We start from the raw sequence: 23,083 nt of genomic DNA on the forward strand, positions 1-23,083 counted from the left end.
AATGAGGAAAGGGGGTTCGACTGATCAAGTGGATGGTTTTGTTAAAGCCTTCGAAGGTTACGAGTGAATGGTGGCTACTTGTGGGTGGGTGGCGAGTCGAGGTACGGAATGCGGACCCAAAATGCTCTGCACAATCAGAGCCTGCATTCAGCTGTCTGTAATTGAAATTGAACAGCGGCTACTAGACTATCAACTACAACTAAATATATAGGAATCGCCAGTTGGTTTCCGATGTCTGGATGAATCCGCTCACGATCGACCCTAGACTCGGCCCAGCCAAGGCACACAGGCGGTCGAGCACGCCTATCTGTCTCTGTCAGTTGTCATGACGCGTAACCTGGAAGCGACTGGTACCAGATTAAGCTGCTCGGTTGGGAGGTTGCCCAAAGCTAGTCAAGTTAGTTCAACACTTCAAAACAACGAGTCAACAACAATACAAATATGAGAAGACTAAAAGTACAGCACCCGCGCGCAGAAATGACACTCGATGGGACCGTTCACGATCCGCTGGATCTGGATGCATTCGGCTAACGTTAGCTGACCAGCGGCAGGGGGGAAAAGTAGACGTACAGCCCACATTGGTGCCGGTTGGAGAGCCTTTGCATGCTAGGGGCCGGGACCGGATGGGGGAGTGGGCGTGTGGGTGGGTGGGGCGGGTGGGGACCTTGACAAGGGGGGAGTCGGACGAGTTAGGGGAGGGGTACGCAGCTGGCTGAGTGGGCAGGTGCGCGGAGGGGAAAGCAGAGGGAGGGTACGCGGAGACGTAGGGATGCGAGCCAGAAGGAGGACTCGGTATCAGCCGAATGGAAGAGAGGTGGGTTGGAGACGGATGGGTCGCCTTGCGCCTGCCCTTTGACAACTTGCCCTTGGACAACTGCTTGGCCACTATGGGAGGGAAGCGGGGACGGTCGTAAAGCCGCAAAGGGATGGATGGGATCGAGCTTGACGACGGGGTCGACGAGCTGGAGGACGACGAAGTCGGAGGCTGGTCCATGGTTTTGATTATGGGTTATGGGTATGACTGTGACTGTGGATGACTCTTTGTATGTGTGTGTGTGTGTCGTCGTGTTATATGTCTTGCATGCTGACGGCTTGTTGTATGCTGCATGCTTTTCACATGCTTCTCACTTGCATTCATTGTCAACACCGGCCTCAGACGCCGCGCCACTGTCTTTGTTCCCTTTCCCATCCCCATTAGTAAGAAGCCACGCGCCGAGCCAAGGCACCCCAATTGTGGTCCAGTCCGAGTGAGCCGGTATCAGACATCTGGTCAGACATTCAATGCAGATGTATATTGCCACTACAGGGACGATGAGAGATGAGGACAATGACGACGATGAGAGAGAGTATATGTTATAACGAGGGTCATGCTAGGGGGGAGGCACTGTTCATGGTTCGGTCCATTAATATACGAGAATCGCGCCGAGCGCAGCGGCCAGCACGGCGGTACCAGCGACGACGGCTTTTGTGCGGGTCGCCGAGTTAGACTGGAGCGAGCCGCCGTTGTCGACAATCGAGTGAGTCTGCGTCGCCTGCACGGGCTGGACGCGCGACGTCATCGTCACAATCACGACGTCGTCGGTCGCCTGGCCCGAGCCGCGGGGAAGCGTGCGCGTAAGGACCACCTCGCCGTTCGAGTTGGTCACAGGCGCAGTCATGGTCACGACGACGACGCCGACGCTGTTCACCGTCTGGACGGTGCCGTCGGGGTTCGTACGCGTAACTCTGTTTGTTACTATGTCGGTGAACGTCAGGACCGCCGGTTCAAACGCGGGGGGAGCGGGTTGGTTACCGCCGCCAGAGTTACCAGTGTTTCCACCGGTATTATCTCCGGTGTTGCCGCCTCCGGGCTGAGGCTGAGGCTGCGGCTGCGGCTGCGGTTGAGGTTGCGGCTGGGTGCCACCAGTGTCCCCACCGCCGCTTGGAGTCGTGCCGCCTCCGGTGGGAGCCACAGCGCCACCTCCGCCTGAAGGGCTAGGAGCGGGCAGGTTGGTCACGACAGGGCCGGGGACAGATGTCACCGGCCCACCGCCGCCTCCGGAAGGAGCCGGAGCCTCAGACGGACCAGGACCAACACTCGACGCCGGTGGAACGACGTTGCTCGACGGCGGCGGGACGTTGCTCGAAGGAGGCGGGACGGAGGATGGCGGCACTGGGGTGTCAGACGGCGACGGTGGGGCACTCGAAGGCGGGACGACGATCGTTGGGGGGGAAGTGGTGGGCGTGGAGGGGGCAGTAGGGGTGGTAGGCTCGGAAGAGCCTGAAGAGGTAGGCACTGGCGGTTGGCAGCTGCTACAGAGAGAGAGACTCACCTTCAGACGACGGGGGAGGAGGATCCGAGGTGGGTGGACCGGCACTCGTGGGGGGGACGGAGGGTTCCGGCGTCGTGGGGGGGACGGAGGGCTCCGGCGTCGTGGGAGGGACGGAGGGCTCCGGCGTCGTGGGAGGCGGAGTGGAGGGGGTAGGAGTGGTGGGAGGCGGTGTGGTCGGGTCGGGGGTGGTAGGGGGTGGGGAAGAGGGGGTAGGAGAAGGTTCGCTGCTTGGGTCAATAATCGTGATGGTTGGGACGGAAGAAGGGGGAAGGGAGGAGGGGCCTGGAGCTGTAGGGGAAGCGGAGGGCAAAGTGGGAGAAGGCGTGGGAGAAGAAGGGGCTTCAGAGCTCGGTGTCGTCGGACTCTGCTCGCTCGTAGGAGGCTGCACCGGAGGCTCGCTTGGTTCGCTGGTCGGTGCCGCGCTCGACGGCGGCGGAGTCGTGGACGCCGGCTCGCTGGTAGGCGCTGGCCCCTCGCTCGTGGGGGAAGGCTGCTCGCTGGTAGGCACCTCGCTCGTAGGTGGAAGCTCTTGGGCGGTGGACGAAGTGTCTGGGGAAGGTACTGACGGAGTGGGTATACTGGATGTCGGAGGCGGGCTGGGGTCAGCTTATTCCGGTTCGGTAGCTCACTCGGAAGTGGGAGGGTTCGTCGGTGGTTGTTCGGTCGTGGGTTCGGGTGTCGAGGCAGGAGGAGGTGTGGTAGGAGGATCAGACGACGGTGGAAGTGTCGTGGGATCCGGAACAGATATCGAGAGGGTTGGAGGTTGTTCGGTCGTTGGTTGGGGAGGTGGAGAAGGTGGAAGTGACGGAGTCGGCGTCGGCGTCGGCGTCGCGGGCGGCGTCAACGGAGGTGTTCTGACGGTAAGGCGTGCCCGTGAGGGTACGGTTAGGGCCACTTACGGGTCGCCGGGAGACGAGACCTGGCGCTGCTCGAGGAGCACATACCCGTCCCCCAGATGGTAGGGGAGGGCAGCGGTGACTGCGAGCTGAGCCAGGACGGCGAGGAAGATGGTGCGCATGACGCGGTATACTACCTAGACAAGAGGGGAACCACGGAGACTGGGTTAGGAGACTAGGCCTTTATGTCTGCGGTTAGAGAGGGCCTTGAGAGTTAGAGGCCTAGAGGGGCGTCCTCGATCGTGGCTTGTCTGATCACTCGAGCTGTTGTCAGCTGGGCGGGGTGGACTGGGGTGGACCGGGGTGGACCGGGGTGGACGGGGGACTGGCTGACCTATGGCGAGAGAGTAGGGAGATGGGTAAGGAGTAAGGAGTAGGGAGAAGGGAGAAGGGAGAAGTGTAATCCGAGGATCTGAGGAACAGATGTGATTGCGATGGAGTGGTTGCAAGGTAGTAAGGTAGTAAGGAAGTTTGTGAGCCTACTAGCTTGTCCGACAGAGCACAAAGGACAGAGCTTGGGATGCTTTGGCTACTTTACTGCGGTACTGCGGATAGGGTGAACGGCATGAGGTAGGTAGAAGGTTGAAGCGGCACTTGGGTCTCCGAGGATAGACCAGCCACCCCTCCCTACCATGCCATACCCGCCGATTACCCTCCTCTAAACTCCGAGCGGCCGCGGTGTCGAGGTGTCCCGCCTTCTCCGCTCGTCCCCGTTTGCCCTGCTTTACATGTCGGCAGCGATGACGGTGAAGTGAAGCCGGCTTTTTTTATTATCCCTGCAACCTGGAAGCTTGGGGGTTTTTGGCTGAGGCACATTGGCGGAAAGGATATTTGGCGGCGGCAGTGACGATTGTAACCAGACAGGCACAAACCATAGGCCCAAGTCTCTGCTTGAGTGGTAAGAGACTCAGTTTGGGGCACTCCATCCCCCTGACTCTGCAATGTTAACTTGTATAGATTCACATACTGTATGCTGTAATCCTATTCCCCCCACCCTCACATGCCCACATGCCACCCTGCCTGCATCATCGGCACAACCGCCAATGATCGTAACCAGTCCCCGAGCAGTCGCAATCCTCATTCATATCATCCTCATCCCACCTCCTGCAAGCACACTAGCCGCACAGCCACCAGCAATAATAGCCTTGCACAGTGTGCTTGTGGCTCGATCGCCAAGGGAGTCTATTCGTTCCGCCGTTGCCTATGACGTCTCCCTTCTACCAGAGGATGATAAGACCGTTGCCTGCCCTTGGCACCATTCCGGCACGCTGCGCTTCTCTCCGGCGGATGCCAACCCAGAGTCGAGCTTGGATCGCTTGCTCTGTCCTTTCTCGGGTCTTTAGCGAAGCTCTGCTGGGAAACGAGGCACACGAGCTACCAAGGTTGAGGCATTCATCATACTCATGTCCTACGTACCCTCAGTATCCAGGCTACCACTTCCGCGGCGATTCTCACGCCATGGCGAATGTCAACTTGGTCACATGCTGACACTGAACTATTGTGCTTGATGATGACGACGTTCAAAATGGAGAGTAGCAAAAGGAATTCCCGTATCTGACGAGATTCCTACCCATTACTGGCTGGGAGGGTATTACAAGCTTCAACGCTAACCTCTTAGAGGGACCTATGCCATGTCCTGATGATTCCTATTTGATTTGACCTGCTTTCCTGAATTCCTAATGCTGAATTTCTAATGCCACTGAGATTTCTGAGATTTCTGAGATTTGATTCCGGCTTGAGGTTTTTGAGTTTTGCCTTGTTGCTGGATTCGAGTGAGATTCGAACAGAGGTCATAGGCTCCCCATAGAACGTGTCAACGTGACGGCTTTAGGCCCAGGTGGTTAACCAACCTGCCAAGGGATGTCATCCCCCTGGTGCTAGTAAAGTTGAATCTTCCTACATGTATCCATTCTTGCCGACATTCGGCACACACACACACACACACACACGCCATCGGGCTTGGTTATGCCTCTCTTTTGCCCACCCTTCAAAGTAACATCAACCTTGCGTTTGCGTACGTGCCCGTTGTTATTTCAAGGTAATGGAATGCAGGGACATGAGGATTTGGGTGGGTGCTTTGATTGGAGCCGAGCTTGGGCAGTGAACAGTATCGATGACGGCATTGGCAATTTCCCCGTCGCCAAGCTCTCCATGGTCAAAGCTCAGTTTTCGCATATGAACGTTGCATACGTCCGTACTCTGCAGAATCTGGTGGCCGAGGTCTGGTGGGTGGACGGGAGGGTTGGGTGGTGAGCGTTGCCGACGCAGTGGCCAAGCTCTGAAAGAAGTGGTTGTGAAGGCGAAACGACGACTTTACTACATGTGGCGTGCTTGGAAACAGTTGGTATGTACAGTCAGCTGGGGCAGCAACAGAGCTCAAGCCCACCACTTACCAACGAGGTGTGACATACCTCCACATCCAAAGGTGGAGGTGTCAACAAGCTCTCCTCCGTACACTCTCAATCTCACTTGATCAACATGGTCGACCCAACCTGCATAGACTGCGCGCCGCCCGAGACGAGCACGATCGCGACCGCCTCCGTGCCAGCCATTGCAACCACCCCAGCTGTGGCACAGGCCGAACCCCCTGCCTTCGAACCACCACGCATGCTAACCCCGCACGTGGTCATCGAGTTCTGCGACCGCTGCAGATGGTACCTCGTTCTTAGTACTGGACTGATAACAGGGCGCCCCGTGCATCATGGACCCAGACTGAACTGATGCTCACCTTCCCCCCTCCCTTGATTGCCAGTATCACCTTGCAGCCACACAACACTCCCGAGACGGGGGGCATGTTCCGCGTCTGGCTGGACCGGGGGAACGGGTTCGACCTCGTCTGGGACCGCAAGGTTAGTTGGCTGCTACTAGACGCATTCAATTATTTGAATAGTAGAGACGATGGGCTGACGCCAGACGGAAGGAGGTTTCCCGGAACTCAAGGTGCTCAAGCAACGGGTACGGAATCTCGTTCAGCCCGATATGCATCTCGGACACTCGGATAAGGGGGGAAAGCAGAAGGAGGGTGCAGCGGGCGCCGAAAGTGGACAGGGCGGCGCGTGAGCCGGCGTGTGGGGTTGGCGCCGAGATGCATTAGCCAGCGTTCTAGAGGCCAGGCACTTGTTGATAGCTCTCGATGCATCCAGTATGTTACATGCACAGATTACTCGTCTATTACAGGCAACACGGCCTCCACCTTGACAGTCGTCTGCGCCGGGTCAAGGCCGAGGTGTGGCCGAGCCATGTTGGACGGCTTACATGGCCGCTGGGCAGTTTAGAAGACGCTCGAAGAGGCTCATTTTCCATAGGGTGACGAGTCGTCGTAGGGTGTTGCCGGTGCCGTTGCCGAGCCGAACGCACACGTTTCACTTCCTCTTGAAAATTGGTTCCGCTCCGCTCCGTCGGCCTCCCTTCCTTTGATCCTTTGATGGATATTTCAAAGCCGACTCGTTTGATCCTTCTTCATTTTGCCACCTACCAACCTACACATCCACTTACACAACTAACAATGGCTCGCCAGGTATGCTTCTCCTCCCAACCTAGCTAATGCCAGTCTCGTTCGCGTCCCGCCGCCCGCCCCGCCGCGCCCGCCGGTAACCGTCAGGCCTCGACCGCTGCCTACCCCGCCCACACCCCGACTCCCGCCCCCGTTGCTGCGCCCGCGCAGGCGCAGAGCTCCGGCCCCGGCCTTCTCGCCCAGACTGCTTCTACTATGGGTGGAGCCATGGCGGGATCCGTCATCGGTCACGGTATCTCCAGCATGCTTTTCGGTGGACGGTCCGACGCCGCGCCTCCTCCCCCCTCCGAGCTGCCTGCGCAGCAGGCGCCCGTCAACGGCGGGAGCTGCGACATCCAGGCCAAGGGTGAGTTTCTAGAGGTAGTGCCGAGAGCACGATGGGCCCCAGCCAATCGTCAACCGACGACCGAGCTATTCACGTGTTCCTCACTGCACCGATCCTCTGCCTATCTCCCGCGCAACCGCAACCGCTCACACCAGACTTCACCAAGTGCATTGAGGCTACCAACGGCGACATGACCGGATGCTCGTACTACCTCGAGGCGCTCAAGGCCTGCCAAGCTGCCGCGCGTCCTTACTAGACGTCTCGTCTTTGTTTGCAGGGTTGAGTGAAGCATGGTTCATTATGCACAGCAGTATCATTTGGCTTTCTGAGGTTGGAGGTGAAACGTGCGCTGGATAAGGGTGGGGCGCAAAGTCCGTGGGGTTCACCAAAGGCTGAGAAGAACGGGGCGGTGACTGACCTGCAGTCACCAGCCATTGGGATACAGTGCGCCCCGCGCTGGTACAGTCAATGAAATGGATCCACAGCGATTGAGACATGAAGAATGGTGTCGTCGTTGTAAAGACAATAATGCAACAATGCAATAATGCAATCATTCGCGTTGAGCTGCCGCAAATTGCCAAGTTAGTCTGTTGTTGCGGTATGGCAGCCCCAGCAGCCAAGTCTGCTACAATCTCATTGCGGCGAGATTTGACACATGGTACCACCTCCTACAACACCTATAAGCCTCCTGGCTCCTAAATACAAATTCTTCGCAATGTCCGATTTCGGGCCAGATATTATAGTAGGCTGGACGAGTTGGACGGCTATTTCTTGATCATCGAAAGACGCCTTGGCGGAGTGGGCAACGGAAGATGCACGGGGCGCGTCGCGTCTATCCTCTTCACCCTCATAAGTGCTCTCTCGGTTGGCTTCGGCACCCAGTGTCGCTCGTTCTCACACACTCTCCGCTTCGGACTGCTTTTCTTCCCGTGGAAGTGTGGGCAGGGAGCTTCTGTGGTGGTCCTCTGAGGTTTCTGAGGACGATGGTTGGTTAGCCCAATCGGTTGCCTCGGTAAACTTCGGGATTCCAATCTACCGACGAGTTACTCAGCCTGTGCACAGTACAGTATGCACGATGAGAGGCGTTTTCAAGCTTTCACGCTTTCACGCTTTCACATGCATGTATGAGCAAAACTAGAACATGGGATCGCGCTGGCGGGCTGGCGGGCCCGGCTCATCCGAGATTAACCGAAACACCTAGGTCCGGTTCCTCGGTGTCTGTGACGTCCGACGTCCGAATCTACCATCATCCATTCATCTTCAGCTGCCCACCCCACATCAAACTAAACTCTCTTCCTCACACTAATCCAAAATCTAAAGCAATCATGGCATCGACCGAAGGAAAGACTATCACTTGCAAGGCTGCCGTTGCTTGGGAGGCTGGTGAGTTGCTACCCCAAATTAGCTGATCGAAGGCAAGCCGCTCTCGATCGAGACGGTCGAGGTCGCGCCTCCCCGTGCTGGCGAGGTTCGCATCAAGATCCTCTAGTGAGTCGCGTCAGATTGCTCGGTCTGTCAGGCCTTCAAATTGGGTCTTGCGTTGCAGAAGGCTGCGAGTCTTGAGCCAACTTATCTTGGAGCCTGCGAGTCTCTGAGTCTTGGAAGCCTGCTATTGACACGGTCCACTAACACCAGCACCGGTATCTGCCACACCGACGACTACACCCTCTCGGGCAATGACCCCGAGGGCGTCTTCCCCGTCATCCTCGGACACGAGGGCGGCGGTGTGGTCGAGTCGGTCGGTGAGGGCGTCGACAACGTCAAGGTCGGCGACCACGTCGTGCCCCTCTACACTGCCGAGTGCCGCGAGTGCAAGATGTGCAAGTCGGGCAAGACCAACCTCTGCGGTGCGGTACGCGCCACCCAGGGCCAGGGCGTCATGCCCGACGGCACTAAGCGCTTCACCTGCAAGGGCCAGGAGCTGTACCACTTTGTGAGTCGGGAGGACGTGGGAGGAGGCAGCTCATGGGGTGAGGGATGAGGAGCGCGAATAATCAAGGACACAAGAGAGACGAGGAAACCGAGGGAGACGCGGGACGCAGGCAAATGGGCGGCGCAGCAGTTATCAACGGGAGCGACAGATGACCACGGCACACCAGCTGACCCCCAGATGGGCTGCTCGACCTTCTCGCAGTACACTGTCGTGTCCAAGTACTCTGTCGTCGCGATCGACCCCAAGGCGTCGCTCGAGAAGGCGTGCCTCCTCGGGTGCGGCATCACCACCGGTTACGGTGCGGCGACCAAGTCGCCTGGCATCGAAGGCTCCACCGTCGCCGTCTTTGGTGTCGGCTGTGTCGGTCTCTCGGTGATCCAGGGAGCTCGCGCCAAGGGCTGCACCAAGATCATTGCAATCGACATCAATGACAAGAAGCGCGAGTGGGCCAAGAAGTTTGGCGCAACCGACTTTGTCAACCCCACCGATCTCAAGGGCCAGACTGTTGTCGAGAAGCTTGTTGAGATGACGGACGGCGGCCTCGACTTCACTTTCGACTGCACTGGCAACGTGAACGTGATGCGCCAGGCCCTCGAGTGCTGCCACAAGGGCTGGGGTGTGTGCAACATTATCGGTGTTGCGCCGGCGGGTGCCGAGATCGCGACGCGTCCGTTCCAGCTCGTCACTGGCCGCGTGTGGAAGGGCTCGGCTTTCGGAGGCGTCAAGGGCCGCACTGAGCTGCCGGGCCTCGTGGCCGACTACCAGAACGGCAAGCTCTGGGTCGACCAGTTTGTCACGCACCACCAGCCGCTCGACAAGATCAACGCCGGCTTTGACGACATGCACGCCGGCGACTGCATCCGCTGTGTTGTCGACATGGGTTTTGGCGAGACCCAGTAGAGTCTCGGCTCTAGATCTACTGGGTGTTTATGGGTGCGGAGCATGTGATGAGATTGGGGACGGCCCACTTGTATGCACGCGCTCACGACATTATCAGACGCTCATGGCGCTCGTGATATGTATACATCTGTCTGACGCAGTTAACGGGCCACAAGTGTTGCAGTCTGTCTCGCAAAAGCCAGCGGGGCGCCGCACTGCAATGGTCATGGAAACTCACCCTCACCATGATCACTCACAAGCGCAACAAGTTCGCCTTTTGGTTTTTGTGCAGTTTCCCCAAGGGACAGCTGACACCGACATGCTCCCCTCCCCATCCACATCTACAATCCACAGCTAGATCTAATCCCTATGCATCTACATCTACCTCTTCCGGAACGTATTCTTACTAGCGCTCCGTCCCGGATGCCGACGAGTCTTACGTCCCTGTTCCCCACTCTGTTCCTCCTCGACACCAATCTCAAGCCCAGCCCCAACGTGCTCAACCTTGGACCGCCGGCGGAACGTGCCGCCACCATACTCGTCGTCGCTGCCGTCGCCCTTAGCTTCGGCCTTGGGGACGAAACTCATCTCCATCCCACCATCCGCAGCCCGACGCATGGCAATAACACCCTCAGGCTTCTCATCTTCTGCCTTGGGTTTCGACGCTGCCAAACGCTGCCCGAACGTCTGGGGACGGGTGGATTGGCCGCCGACCACCAACGACGGGCGAGCGCCAGAGGCGAGCGGGAACGCGCGTGACGGCTTGCCGGCCGCAGACTTGGCCGCTGCAGCGGCCTGCTGCACCTCGTCCTCTGAATCCTCGTCCTCTTCTTCTCCCTCCCCATCCCCACTCTCCTCCCCTTCTTCTTCCTCGTCCGAAGCCTCCTCCTCGGACTCCTCGTCCTCCTCCTGCTCGCTCTCGCTCTCGCTCCCACTCCCAATACCAGATGACGCGTGGTCGCTCTCCTCGTCCTCGCTTTCCACCGCTGTACGGTATCGCGCACTGGCATCGCGCGCCGTGGCGGGATTGAGGCGCGCAAACGTCTGCGATCCCTCGTCGATCTGGAAATCGGGGTTGGTGAACAGATCCGCGAAACGTGGGTCGGCAAGCAAGTCCTTGGCGGCAGGTTTGCCCTCCTCGTCCTCGTCCTCCTCTTCCCCGTCCTCGGCGCGACGAGCCCGTTTGCGAGCATTCGATGCCTCCTCCCTCTCGGCCTCCTTGCGCATCCGCTCCGCAAGCTCCTTGTTGATCTTTGGTTCGTTGCGGCGGGCACGAATACGACTCGCGCTCTTCTCGGCCAACTTGGCGGAAATGGCCTTTTCGCGATGCGCCTCGTAACTTTGGGGGTTGGCAATAACGCGGGCAGTCTGGTAGAGCTTGAGGGCGAGGAAATAGCCGTGCATGTATGGCTTGAGTGCTGGCGTGCCGACCAGATGGGTGAGGCCCAGAGTCTCGAGCTCGGCCCTGTCGACGAATTTGTAGTCGGTATAAGCGCCCTTTCCAGCGCCGCTGGCGTCCTGTGCCATCTCCTCGGTGACATTGTCGAGGAACGAGGCCCAGCGGGGCGCAGGCCCAAATTCGGGAATGTAGTATGTCGAAAGAGGCGAGGCGTCGCATGCAACAAATAACAGTCCACTCTCCGGGACGGCGTGGAGGTCCGTAAGTGGATTTGGGGGGTGGAGCGAGAGGTGGTTGGTATCGGGCGAGTTCTTGTCCCACACCTTGATGACCTTTGAATCGGCGCTCACTACCCGCCCAGAATCCTCTTGCGTCCCACCACCACGAAGCCAGTCGACAACCCGCACCGGCTCACCGTATCCCTGGTCCTTGACCGCGAATGGTGTAGACGAACGCAGGTCGTACAGAAGAGTGTGGCCTGAGCTCGTTCCAACAGCGAGCGACAGGCCGTCCGTCGGGTGACTCTTCAGGCTCGAGATGGACAGTTTCTGATTACGCGCAAACAGCCCGTCAACAGTATAGTCTTGGGCGGGGAGAAGACTGGTAGCGGGGAGGGTGAGGCGTGTGAGTGCACTGCGTGCGCGCGGGTCCCAGAACTCGACGGTGCCGCCCCCATCCAAACCAAACGACCACAGTCCGTGTCGAGGATTCACGTCGAGGCAGTTGACGCCGTCGACGTCGGCGCCCGCCCACTGCCCAACATTCAAGGGGGTCATATACCGCCCCTCCTCGAGGTTGAAGCGAAACACCTCCGTACCGGTACATGCTACGAGCGCGTCAGCGCTGGGCGAGTGATATCCCAGAGCGCGTCCGTAGATGGGCAGGCGGATGGTATGGTGCAGCCCGCCCTGGGTGTGGAGCTGCAACGAGCGATCGCGCTGCAGGTGGAGCGACTTGGTCCAGTCGTCCGAGAGCATCTGGCGTTAGTTGACCACTTGTTTGGAAACGCCAGATGGTCACTCACAACAAAGTCGACATTCTCCGCATCCGTCACACGCTCAAACTTCTCAGTAAGCTGTTCAAGGTCCCACACCTTGATCATGGGCTTGTATGTCCCAGTAGCGATGGCATGCAACCCGTCCCTCGTCGTGCGGATCTTGATCCCCGCAGCGGGAAAGTTGAAGTCCTGGATCAGCTCGAGCTGGCCGAGCGTGTGCTGCGTCTTGACCCGCTTCTTGTGTCCGTGGGCGTCTCGCTTCGGTCGCGCCTTGACAGTCACCCAAGACGGTAGAGCCGCCGCGCTAGTCGACGACGGCCCGTTGACCGTGTAGACTTTTGGGAAGGCCATGGTGTTGATGATACTACAAAGTAGTCGATGATGTTGATGTTGTTACGATCCGAAATCTTCAATCTTCAATGAGCGGCGACGGGGTCAAATTTCCCGGAGCCCCAGACTCGACTTGGACTCTCCCACCCACGGCAATGACAAACGCAAGCGTTCTTGCACTCTTCCATGTTCTAGCTCCTCTCTCCAGCAAGCAATGTCGCGCCTCTTACCCGGCCTCGGCGCGCTGCGCTGTGCCATCCGCCGACCCATATCCGTCATCCGCGCTCGTCCGCTCTCAAGCTCGCCCGCCACGTCAAAGCCACGCCTCACCCCTTCGACCTCGCTACTCACGAATGAACGCGTCAACGCCCTCTGGGCGCGGCAGCCGCACCCCTCTGCTCCACCTGCTAGCATGACCCACCGCTTCCTCCATCGCGCCTTCTCTTCCTCCCCCCTCGGCCGGATTCGGGACCACTACAACCGCTCCTCCGGCAACGGACGTCCCCCTCCCCGCCCCGGCGTGCTCGACATGATCCGCGCCCGTGTGAACCGCTGGAACCCTCTGCATGTCGTGTACATCATCATGGCACTTAACGCGATTGTCTTCCTGGCTTGGCAGTACGCCATTTCCTCATGGGTACGTCTTCCCTCCTTTGGATCCTCCATCAGTTGTGTCTGATGGTAGCAACGGTTCCGCGACCCGTCCCTCTACAACTGGATGTGGAAGAACTTTATCCTCTGCATGCCCAACATCACCGAAGGGCGGATTTGGACTCTGGTCACGAGCACTTTCTCTCAGATGAGCACAGCGCACATCTTCTTCAACATGCTCGGCCTGTACTTTATGGCTCCAGCGGTGGCGGGGTGAGTACCTTTCCCCACAAGTCTGACCCCAGTCTTCTTGGCGCTTTCAACTTCCTAGGACTGTATATTGGCGGCGGACTGTTTGCCGGTATCTGCTCACTCGCGTACCAGACATTCAACACTAACAAGACTCGTCGCATTGGGGGGTCCGAAGGCGCCAGCGGAGCCATCTACGCTTGCCTCGCGTTCTACGGCACCATCTTCCCACAGGCAACTTTCCTGCTCTTCTTCATCATTCCAGCGCGTGCGTGGATGGTCGTTGGCGGCTTGTTCGCGGTGAGTGCTTCACTCACTAGCTACGGTTGGCCTACATAGCTAGCTGGCAATACCCAAAGCTCAACCGCCTCTGTAACCGTGCTAACACCAAGTGGGACTTCTGGCAGGCCATCACCTCGCGCCAAGGTCTGACCGACTCCGCTGGCCACGCTGGCGGCATCGCGTTCGGCGTCGCGTCGGCTCTCTACGCTCGTCACAAGTATCTTGGCTCGTGGCGCCGCGGGTTCCGCATGTAGACAAGCTTACAGACACTTCTCCAATGCATCGCTCACTATTGTCCAGGACTGGGCTGGTGACCGCTGTGCCAGTCACTGGATCTTGCAGAGCTAACCATTATCCTCACCGCCCATTCGCAACAACCGCCACACAGCACAACCCGCTGTCCTATCCATGCATGCGTATCCTAGTCTATACAGAGGCTAGTCCTTCTTGTCCGCCTCACCGCTCAGTGTTGGGCTGGGCGTCTTGGTCGGAGACGAGAGGCCCTTGGTCGGCGACGGCGTCCGCGGCTTCTGTTGCGCCTCGGGGCGGCCCGCCTTGGACGGGCTCGGAGAGCGGCTCGCCTTGACGGGACTCGGCGTCCGGCTCTTCTTCGGCGACGGCGAGCGCACAGCCATCCCCGCGACACCAGCAGTAACTCCATCGACGTCGCGCTCGACCATAACGCCCGAGCCCTCGCTGTCCAGCTCCTCGAACAGGCCGCGGTCCTCGTCCGGCGACCCGATGGTGGCGGCAACCTTCTTGCGGCCCTCAGCCTCGAGCTCGGCCTTCCACTTCTTGGAGATAGGGCCTGCAAGTGTCGGGTTGTACGAGCGCGCCATGAGCGCCGCCTCGGGCAGGCGGTCAGTCGATGCCAGCAACTCGATGCAGCTGGCACTGTCGCCCAGCTGCAAGTATGCCGCAAACGCAATGTTGTTCTGGCCCTTCTCCACTGCTGCCTTCGCCAGGCGCTGCAGTCCATCCCGGTCGGCAAGAGAAGTGTAGAGCAGCAGAAGAGCGGCCAGGTCCTTGGACTTCTCGAACGCCTCCTGCGCCAGGTCGAGCTGCCATGCCGCGAGCGCCTTGTCACCAACCACCTTCCACTTGGTCTCGGAACCGGCCTCGGGCGAGGCGCGCACGAGTGAGAGTGCAGTCTCGAGGTCGTTAATTCCGATGGCAAGGTCGAACTTGTGGTCCGGGTCTGTCGACACCTGCAGCGCAAGCTCCTTGAGGTCTGCTGTCAGGTAGGGCATGGTAAGTTTAACTCACCCTGCACTTCGAGGAAGCGTGCGATGCGGTTGCGCTGGTCGGCCGGGATGCTGGGGAGGATGCGCTCAGCCTCCTCCATGTCGCCACGAAGGATGGCCGTCTGGTACTCGACAACGGTAAGCGACAGCGCGTAGCTGTAGATGTTCATGTCCTTGTCGGCGACATAGATGCGGTTGTGGGACGGGAGGTAGCCGAGGAGGAAGATACTCGTGTCAAAGTGGTTGATGACGCTCGACTGGTCGCCGATGAGGTAGCTGAGGCGGTTGGCCGAGTTGGTGTAGATGAAGCAGTCACCGATCCACTTGCACGTCTTGACCTGCTCAGCGACGTCGGCGACAATGTCAAACGCCTCCTCGACGCCCTCGTCACCGACAATCTCGCCCGAGTCAAGCACCTGAGCGTACGCGTCGCGGTCAAAGCGCAGAACGTAGAACGAGTCCTCGGTGGTGATTGCAACGAGCTCGCCCGACTGCGACCAGGCGACGTTGGTGGCGTCGACCTCGATACGGCGGACGACAGCCCCGGTCTCCCAGTCCCAGAACATGACAAAGCCCGAGCCGCGCGCCGCAAGCAGTGGCCCACCGTGGATGCCCTCGACCGCCCACGAACCCGACGACTTGATCAGGCCGACGCGCTCCTTGAAGCTGCGGTAGACACGGATTTTGGACTTGCCCTCGAGGACAGCATACGTGTTCGAGTCGGACGCCCAGGCGAACGAGGTACCGCTACCAAACGCCTTGTTGCGCCACGCGAGCGCAGTGTAGATAATGTACTCGCCGTCACCGCAGACGGTTACGAAGCGCCCGTTGGGCGAGTGCTGGAGCGAGGTGGGGTAGACCTCGGTCGTGCCCATCTCACGGAGAGGGAGGGAGAGGCGCTGGCCATCCTCAATCTCATCCTTCTCGCCGAGCTGGCCAACGTTGGCGGTGAGGACCTCGGTGTTACGAGCGTAAACGACCTTTCCTGACGCGTCCATCGACACTGAGGGCTCGTCACTGCCGAGCTTGAGCACAACGGCACCCTCGTCAAAGCCAACGGCGATCTCATTACCGGTCTTACGGTACGCAATGCACCACGCACGCTCGAGGCCGTAGTTGAGCGTGTTCTCGAGACGGTACGTGGACGAGTGCCAGATCTTGATGGTGCCGTCCTCGGAGCCCGAGACGATGATGGGAAGCGAGGGGTGGAAGATGGCGAACGACACGTTGGCGGTGTGGCCCTCGAGGGTCTGGACGCACGACTTGGCGTGGTAGTCCCAGATCTTGACGAGACGATCGTCACCCGTCGTGACAATGTACGGGCGGTCACCTCCGTGGTAGTAGTCGACGTAGTTGACACCCTTCTCGTGCGCCTCGAGGGAGAAGTTGGGGACCGGGCTGCCAAGGGACCACACCTTGACGGTGTGGTCGAGACATGCTGACGCAAAGGTCTGCGGGTCTTTGGGGTTGATAGCGAGCGCCATAATGTAGTGGGTGTGGCCCTCGAAGATCTGGACGCAGCGCCATCCCTTGTCCCAGTCCCAGCACTTGATCGTCATGTCGTCCGAACCAGTAAGTACCAGGCTGAGCGTGGGATGCACAGTCAAACAGCGGATATAGTCTGGGTGCGCCTCGAACGAGGTCACCTTCTCTCCAGTCGAGATGTTGTACACGCGGAGCTGGAAGTCATCCGAACCTGACACGAACTGACGTTAGCTCAAAGAGAGCGACGAGCTCACCCAGTTCTTGCGCGCAATGTATTTAACGCAGCGCACTGGAACATCGGTCACCTCGAACGTCTTGATGTCGGTCTGCGTCTCATAGTTCCAGATCTTGACCTGGCCGTTGCTGCCGTTAGCGGAGTTGCTGCAGCCACGCACTAGAGACCGCAGATGACATGAGGCTCGGTAGGGTGAAAGTCGACCGATTTGACCCGGTCAGACCTTGCGAGGAGCTTGCGCTGGATGTCGAGGAGCATCGGCTACGCGTCAGTCGGATGTGTCACCGGGACACGTACCATCTTGAGCTATTTTCTCGGCGGTCACAGGCGGGGAAAGGGAGCGGTGCACCGTCACTAGTTCGGGACGCGGCGGCGCGGTTTATAAGGGTAGTGAGGCCGAGGGGAAGAGAGAGAGGGAGAAGATGGTGTTGTGGAGATGACTTGTTGAGGTGTTCTGAATCCGGGCTGGAGATGTTAACGTGGTGAGGCCAGCGAGGCGCGTTCATTGAGCCGTGCCTGATATTTACCTCCGTGTGGCACCTCCTCCACTTGACCATCCAGGAAGCCGCCATCTACATCTGCTGGCAACTGGCGATGCCAGCTAACGCCAGATGTATGCATGGTAGCCTGGTGATCGGGTATGCTGACGACCCTCATCATGATGCAGAGGGCACATCGCGAAACACAAAATAGTTGAGCTGACCCTTGACACTTGATACTTGACAAACAGTCCTGCTCCTTCCCAGCCACCAGCTCCCGACTCGAACCCGCCAACAACATTACAAGCACGATGCGAGAGATATGGCATACCTCTACTACCAAGCCCTCCTGACGCGACAGCTCTTGCCGGCCAGTCTCTACACCTACATGCCCACGACTACGACTAGCTTAGTCGAGCTCGATGGCGTTCTCGTCGGCGGCAGCAGCGGCCTTCTTGCCACGCTGCTTGGCCGCGAACTCCTTGGGGGGGTTGGCGGAAACGCGGTTGGCGCGGGTGAGGGCCGAGATGCGGGCAACGGCGGCCTGGTGTTAGTGTATCCCAACAGCACTGGAAAGCCCGCGCACGTGCAGCGCGCGCGGGCAGGAAAGTCGGGGAATGATTTCGCAGACCTAATACGCTCCGCCTTCATGAGGTAGTCCGGGGAGTTCTAAGCGCGGCTGCTGTATGGGGTGTAGTGAGGTGGAAAGACTTACGTGACGGAGGTCAGCGCGGAAGCCCTTGGTGGCGGTCTCGACGGCAGCGATCTTGTTCGCGCGGCGGGGGCCGGTCGAGCGGCGGAGGGTGGTCGACTTGCGGGCCGACGCGACCTTGCCGCCGTTGGCAACGGTCTTGGTGACCGAGATGGCACCGTCGGCGTTGGCCGAGATGTCGATCACCTTGTTGTTGGCGAGGCCAGAGTACTTGCCCGAGTGGATGTTGAGGAGGTTGCCCTGCGTGTGAGCGTTTGCGCGAGCGGAAGTGCCAATACGCGTGGACATCGGCATCGACAGAACAACAGGGCGGCACGGACTGGGCGTATCTGGGCGTCTCCACATCTCCCTACGTGCGCCTCTCGCACTGCTGGATCTAGATGTCTGGGCAGTTCCAGACCTCTCGAACTGGTGCAAGCAGGCTGGTCTGCACAGTTCTCCATCTCGATGCAGAGCGTACTCGGAGCAGCAGCACTTCCCCCTTCTGTCTGCCCATATTTCTCTCACACCGGCTCTTCTTCCCGAGGTTGTCCCTGCCCATCTTCCAAAGACGCCCAGTCTCCTCTCAGCCTGTCCAATTTCGTCCTGCCATTGACGATGCCAATATTCCGCGCGATCGATTTTTCGGCGATTCTCACCTTCTCCGACGAGAAGACGGGGCCGTTCTGCGCAGGGCGCATGAACGAGTTCCACTTGCGGATAACGAGCCACTGGAGGTCGGCCGACATTTTGTGTGAGTGTTGAGGGATGGAGGTCGTCGCTACACCAGGCTTGAACCAAACTCTGGGACCATGGAACTTGCGACTCTGGAACAGACCAAACTGACTAAACTCCGAAATCCCGAAACTCACCTAAAACTGAAATAGCCCCCCACGTGGTTGTGGCAAATTCAGTCGTTCACCTAACGTCCATTCCAACCAGACGTGACAGATCTCTTGCCGACGCGGTACTTTTTTGTTCATCTTCCATCAATTAGGAATGAATTAAGTGATGATGTTTAAATATTAATGAATCCGATCCGTTGATTATGGATTACGGTTAGATATAATATAGCATAGTAACCGCCAGGTTTGAATCAGGAACGGGCGGATCTACAATGTTGGACACGGGAAGGGAAGGTAGTTGTTTCTGGGTGGAGGGGTGGGCTTGTACTAGCCTGCCAATTGCCTGTGCCGCTGGCTGGCTGCTGGCTGGCTGCTGGCTGGCTGCTGGCTGGCTGATGCTGGAATTACGAGTCGAACGGTGAACGGACCATTGTGCTCATCACACACCTCCATCTCCTTTCCTTTATCTGTTCATGCTCATCCGCCCACTTCAGGCATTCTTCAGAGCATCTTCCCCTCTCCTCCGCCCAAACAAACACATTACCCACTACCCTCCGCGCTTCCTCGTAGCTGCGCGCCCCTACTCCTCCCACAACAACCCCCGCACCTCGCGCAGACCCTTCCCTACCATGGCTGCCGTCTCCGACAACGATATCATTGCGCGTCTCGGCAAGCTGAGCATCTCGGCCCCTGAGGTGCTCAAGCACGCCGCCGTCTCTGGCGGTGCCGAGTGGCGCGCCGAGCTCGACAAGGCCGGTAAGGCCGGTGTTCCCCTCACCAAGACTGTGAGTTTAGCTCCGACCGTTGCTCGGACTTTGGACACGACCTTCCCCCTTGGAGCTCGGCCCCTCACTCCCCCCCGCGCTGGCTAACACTAGCTCCTTTTCAAGCCCAAGCAGCCCAAGAGCGCTGAGCCCACCCCCGTCCTCGTTATCGCCAAGGAGGAAACCGAGACTTCGTCCGGTGCGATCGGCGGTGCCCTTGGCCTCAAGGACCTTCGGCTTGCCAACGAGGACCTCATCAAGCAGGTCGTCCCCTCTGCCGCGTCCAAGGACGACGTCTCCGCGCTCCCCCTTCCCGCCCCCGTTCCCTCCACCCTCTTCGTCGTCCTCGACTCGGCCCTCGCCTCGTCGTCTGACGCGTTCGCCCTCCACCTCACCTCGTCAGCTTCGACCGTGCTTCTGAAGGGCACTGAAATCAAGGCCTACCTCCAGTCGCTGACCGCTACCCCCGACGCTGTGCGGGTCCTTGACTTTGCCGAGCTCAAGGCCAACGCCCCCGCTCCCGTTGCCCGCGCTCCTAAGGAGAAGAAGGAGGCTGCGCCCAAGAAGGAGGTTCCCAAGAAGGACGACGACCTCTACGAGATGGCTATCCAGTACAAGAAGGACGAGGACTTCCCGGGCTGGTACACCGACGTGCTCATCAAGGGTGAGATGCTCGACTACTACGACATCTCGGGCTGCTACATTCTCCGCCCCCCTTCGTACCACATCTGGCAGGACGTTACGGCCTTCTTCGACGGCGAGATCAAGAAGCTCGGCGTTCAAGACTGCTACTTCCCCATGTTTGTGTCCAAGGCGCGTCTTGAGAAGGAGAAGGACCACATTGAGGGCTTCGCCCCCGAGGTCGCCTGGGTGACCAAGGCCGGCAAGTCGGACCTCGAGGAGCACATCGCCATCCGCCCCACCTCCGAGACCGTCATGTACCCCTACTACGCCAAGTGGATCAAGTCGCACCGTGACCTTCCCCTCAAGCTCAACCAGTGGAACTCGGTCGTCCGTTGGGAGTTCAAGAACCCCCAGCCCTTCCTCCGCACCCGCGAGTTCCTGTGGCAGGAGGGCCACACCGCCCACCTCGACAAGGCTGGCGCCGACCAGGAGGTTCTCGACATCCTCGAGCTCTACCGCCAGGTCTACACCGACCTTCTCGCTGTTCCCGTTGTTCCCGGTAAGAAGTCGGAGAACGAGAAGTTCGCCGGCGCCGATTACACCACCACCGTCGAGGGCTTCATTCCCACTACTGGCCGTGGTATCCAGGGCGCGACCTCGCACCACCTTGGCCAGAACTTCTCCAAGATGTTCGACATCAACGTTGAGGACCCCAACGCCGACCGCTCGGACCCCAACGCCATCACCAAGATCAACGTGTTCCAGAACTCGTGGGGTCTCTCGACCCGCTCGATTGGTGTCATGGTCATGATCCACGGTGACGACCAGGGTCTCGTCTTCCCCCCCAAGGTTGCGCTCCACCAGGTCGTTGTCATCCCCGTCGGTCTCTCCAAGGTCGAGGGCCAGAACAAGACCATCTACGACGCGTGCCAGAAGCTCGCAGACGAGCTCAGCGCCGGCGGCGTCCGCGCCACCGTCGACCTCCGTGACGGCTACACTCCGGGCTGGAAGTTCAACGACTGGGAGATGCGCGGCACTCCCCTCCGTCTCGAGCTTGGCCCTCGCGACCTTGCCTCCAAGTCGGCGCTCGCTGTCCGCCGTTACGACAACAACAAGAGCTCGATGCCCCTCGACAACATCGTCGACAGCGTCAAGAGCACTCTCGTGGACATCCAGAAGAGTATGTACGAGAACGCCAAGGCCAAGATGGACAAGCACATCATCCCCGTCACCGAGTGGAAGGACGTCACCCCCACGCTCGATGCCAAGAACATCCTCGCCATCCCCTGGTGCGAGGACCCTCAGTGCGAGGACGACCTCAAGGACCGCTCGCGCGCCGAGGCCGAGGCTGCCCGTGGCCAGGCTGAGGACTCGAAGGCTCCCTCTTCCGGTGCCAAGTCGCTCTGTATTCCCTTCGACCAGCAGCGCTTCGGCCCCTTCCCCCAGGGCGAGAAGCAGTGCTGCCCCCAGTGTGGCAAGAAGGCGTCCAAGTGGACGCTGTTCGGCCGCTCGTACTAAGCGGTTGACGCTGCAGAAAAAAAGAGCCTTGGCGCGCCGGGGCGTGATGGCTCGTGGCATATAGCATGATGTGGCAGAACAGATGTTTGTATTTCCGGGTTCCATGCATGCGTGGGGCGTGTGAAGGTGGGTGGGGCGTGTGAAGACGAAGCGCGCGCTGCTGGCGACTAGTGGACGATGGACACGAGTGACCTACTGATCGGGAAGCAACTGACTTGATTGCGCACCTCGCACCATACGCGTACAAGTCGGCCATGTCATACCACTATCAATATCTAGAGCTGCCCAATTCTCTGCGTGACGCGGTCCTTGAACGTAGAGTCTGGTGTCAGCCGGTCGACAAATGAACCCCAGCTGAGGCGAGGTGGTGCGCTCTAGCTCCCACTCACAAGCGTTCATGAGCGTCTGCTCGTTGATGACAATGTCCGTCGAGTCGGGCTTGGGGCGGGTCACGCGCGCCGCGATGGCCGCCGCATCCGTCTCAAGGATGATTCTGTGGTCAGCTGAAGCAAACGAGAAGGGCAGAGCTGGGCCAGGGGTGGGTAATGGCTCTTGTTCTTTTCTTGCCGTCGTTCCGTCGTTCGACTACGCTCCGCTCGTTCCTCCCACCCTCCCACCCTCTGCGCTTTACGTCACCCTCTTCCACCTCGCCGCCCACTCCTCGCCTCTTCCCGCTAGCACACTCACCCATCATCAACAGTCTCGTCGGCAGCCAGCAGAACAAGGTCGAGGCTCTCCAGCACAATACGCTTCTCAATCTGACCGCGGAGGAGGAGCGACACCGCATCATGGAATGCCGTCAGCGTGCTCTGGAGCATGAGCTCGTTGCTCGTTGAGAGCGGCCCGACAATGTGGAAGTGCAGGTCGGTCGACGGGCGCGAAAGGATCAGGTGCGGGGGGAGGGGGTGGATTTCGCCTGCGCGTGCGAGTGTGCGAGGATACGAGGCGATTCAGAGTGGGTGAGATAGGGAGGGGTCGGTGAACGGGGGATAGAGTCGGTCAGGCAATGTTGTCGGGAGGAAGGCGCGTCAGCACCTCATCACGTCGGCCACGAGCACTCACCCGCTCCCCTCCTCGACTTTTCCCAGACAGACTTCTCGAACACGCGCTGCTCCTTGTACGTCTGGAGGCCGGGCATACCAGGTCCACCGGCGCCGACGCCAAGCTCGGCAGGCGTGCCGGTGCCAATGGCCGAGTGCGGGGGCGCATAATACTTTGCCAGCACGCGGTTGCCCTCGCTGTCGAGGATGAGCAGCGCCGTGACCGTGTAAAGGGAGAGGTTTGCCTTCTGTAAGCTGGCTCAAGGGAAGAACGCACCATGTTGAGCGTGGATAGGTATATGGAGGTCTGACGGATACGAGTTCGGCGGTTTCAAGTACGTCCAGATGTCTTGATCGCGGACACGTTCAACTAACGTGGCGGTATTTCAGGCACGGCTCATAATTCCCTCCACTTTCCCTACCTTGGGCTACGCTCGCGTCTATACACAAC

The 23,083-nt window shown here is 59.3% G+C and overlaps 11 protein-coding genes across 11 annotated transcripts; 5 read left to right on the forward strand and 6 right to left on the reverse strand.

The window, feature by feature from the left end:
- Window positions 1-450: 450 nt before the first annotated feature.
- CcaverHIS019_0207550 (uncharacterized protein) lies at window positions 451-994 on the reverse strand (the record flags this gene model as incomplete). The annotated part of the gene is made up of 2 exons (XM_060597803.1): window positions 451-527; window positions 571-994. 2 exons carry the CDS (start codon window positions 992-994, stop codon window positions 451-453), a joined length of 501 nt encoding a protein of 166 aa, XP_060454659.1.
- Window positions 995-1,403: 409 nt separating this feature from the next.
- Window positions 1,404-3,330, reverse strand: CcaverHIS019_0207560 (uncharacterized protein; the record flags this gene model as incomplete). Its single annotated transcript, XM_060597804.1, has 5 exons — window positions 1,404-2,152; window positions 2,313-2,536; window positions 2,879-2,908; window positions 2,942-3,166; window positions 3,212-3,330. 5 exons carry the CDS (start codon window positions 3,328-3,330, stop codon window positions 1,404-1,406), a joined length of 1,347 nt encoding a protein of 448 aa, XP_060454660.1.
- A 2,356-nt stretch (window positions 3,331-5,686) lies between these two features.
- On the forward strand, window positions 5,687-6,268 carry CcaverHIS019_0207570 (uncharacterized protein; the record flags this gene model as incomplete). Its single annotated transcript, XM_060597805.1, has 3 exons — window positions 5,687-5,862; window positions 5,895-6,057; window positions 6,122-6,268. 3 exons carry the CDS (start codon window positions 5,687-5,689, stop codon window positions 6,266-6,268), a joined length of 486 nt encoding a protein of 161 aa, XP_060454661.1.
- Window positions 6,269-6,713: 445 nt separating this feature from the next.
- Window positions 6,714-7,303, forward strand: CcaverHIS019_0207580 (uncharacterized protein; the record flags this gene model as incomplete). The annotated part of the gene is made up of 3 exons (XM_060597806.1): window positions 6,714-6,725; window positions 6,759-7,068; window positions 7,203-7,303. The coding sequence occupies 3 exons, from the start codon at window positions 6,714-6,716 to the stop codon at window positions 7,301-7,303; spliced, it is 423 nt and encodes a 140-aa protein (XP_060454662.1).
- Window positions 7,304-8,372: 1,069 nt separating this feature from the next.
- Window positions 8,373-9,880, forward strand: CcaverHIS019_0207590 (uncharacterized protein; the record flags this gene model as incomplete). Its single annotated transcript, XM_060597807.1, has 4 exons — window positions 8,373-8,430; window positions 8,463-8,535; window positions 8,683-8,980; window positions 9,158-9,880. The coding sequence occupies 4 exons, from the start codon at window positions 8,373-8,375 to the stop codon at window positions 9,878-9,880; spliced, it is 1,152 nt and encodes a 383-aa protein (XP_060454663.1).
- A 360-nt stretch (window positions 9,881-10,240) lies between these two features.
- ENP2 (uncharacterized protein) lies at window positions 10,241-12,606 on the reverse strand (the record flags this gene model as incomplete). Its single annotated transcript, XM_060597808.1, has 2 exons — window positions 10,241-12,235; window positions 12,283-12,606. 2 exons carry the CDS (start codon window positions 12,604-12,606, stop codon window positions 10,241-10,243), a joined length of 2,319 nt encoding a protein of 772 aa, XP_060454664.1.
- Window positions 12,607-12,799: 193 nt separating this feature from the next.
- Window positions 12,800-13,961, forward strand: CcaverHIS019_0207610 (uncharacterized protein; the record flags this gene model as incomplete). Its single annotated transcript, XM_060597809.1, has 4 exons — window positions 12,800-13,222; window positions 13,271-13,449; window positions 13,482-13,725; window positions 13,818-13,961. 4 exons carry the CDS (start codon window positions 12,800-12,802, stop codon window positions 13,959-13,961), a joined length of 990 nt encoding a protein of 329 aa, XP_060454665.1.
- Window positions 13,962-14,144: 183 nt separating this feature from the next.
- SEC27 (uncharacterized protein) lies at window positions 14,145-16,971 on the reverse strand (the record flags this gene model as incomplete). Its single annotated transcript, XM_060597810.1, has 5 exons — window positions 14,145-14,938; window positions 14,974-16,657; window positions 16,691-16,799; window positions 16,832-16,932; window positions 16,969-16,971. 5 exons carry the CDS (start codon window positions 16,969-16,971, stop codon window positions 14,145-14,147), a joined length of 2,691 nt encoding a protein of 896 aa, XP_060454666.1.
- Window positions 16,972-17,559: 588 nt separating this feature from the next.
- On the reverse strand, window positions 17,560-18,590 carry CcaverHIS019_0207630 (uncharacterized protein; the record flags this gene model as incomplete). Its single annotated transcript, XM_060597811.1, has 3 exons — window positions 17,560-17,694; window positions 17,866-18,102; window positions 18,501-18,590. 3 exons carry the CDS (start codon window positions 18,588-18,590, stop codon window positions 17,560-17,562), a joined length of 462 nt encoding a protein of 153 aa, XP_060454667.1.
- Window positions 18,591-19,315: 725 nt separating this feature from the next.
- CcaverHIS019_0207640 (uncharacterized protein) lies at window positions 19,316-21,592 on the forward strand (the record flags this gene model as incomplete). Its single annotated transcript, XM_060597813.1, has 2 exons — window positions 19,316-19,471; window positions 19,565-21,592. The coding sequence occupies 2 exons, from the start codon at window positions 19,316-19,318 to the stop codon at window positions 21,590-21,592; spliced, it is 2,184 nt and encodes a 727-aa protein (XP_060454668.1).
- Window positions 21,593-21,867: 275 nt separating this feature from the next.
- Window positions 21,868-22,912, reverse strand: RET3 (uncharacterized protein; the record flags this gene model as incomplete). The annotated part of the gene is made up of 5 exons (XM_060597814.1): window positions 21,868-21,914; window positions 21,982-22,085; window positions 22,280-22,508; window positions 22,655-22,880; window positions 22,910-22,912. The coding sequence occupies 5 exons, from the start codon at window positions 22,910-22,912 to the stop codon at window positions 21,868-21,870; spliced, it is 609 nt and encodes a 202-aa protein (XP_060454669.1).
- Window positions 22,913-23,083: the final 171 nt, after the last annotated feature.

The sequence above is a fragment of the Cutaneotrichosporon cavernicola genome, assembly GCF_030864355.1.
Source record: "Cutaneotrichosporon cavernicola HIS019 DNA, chromosome: 2".
Lineage (NCBI taxonomy): Eukaryota > Fungi > Basidiomycota > Tremellomycetes > Trichosporonales > Trichosporonaceae > Cutaneotrichosporon > Cutaneotrichosporon cavernicola.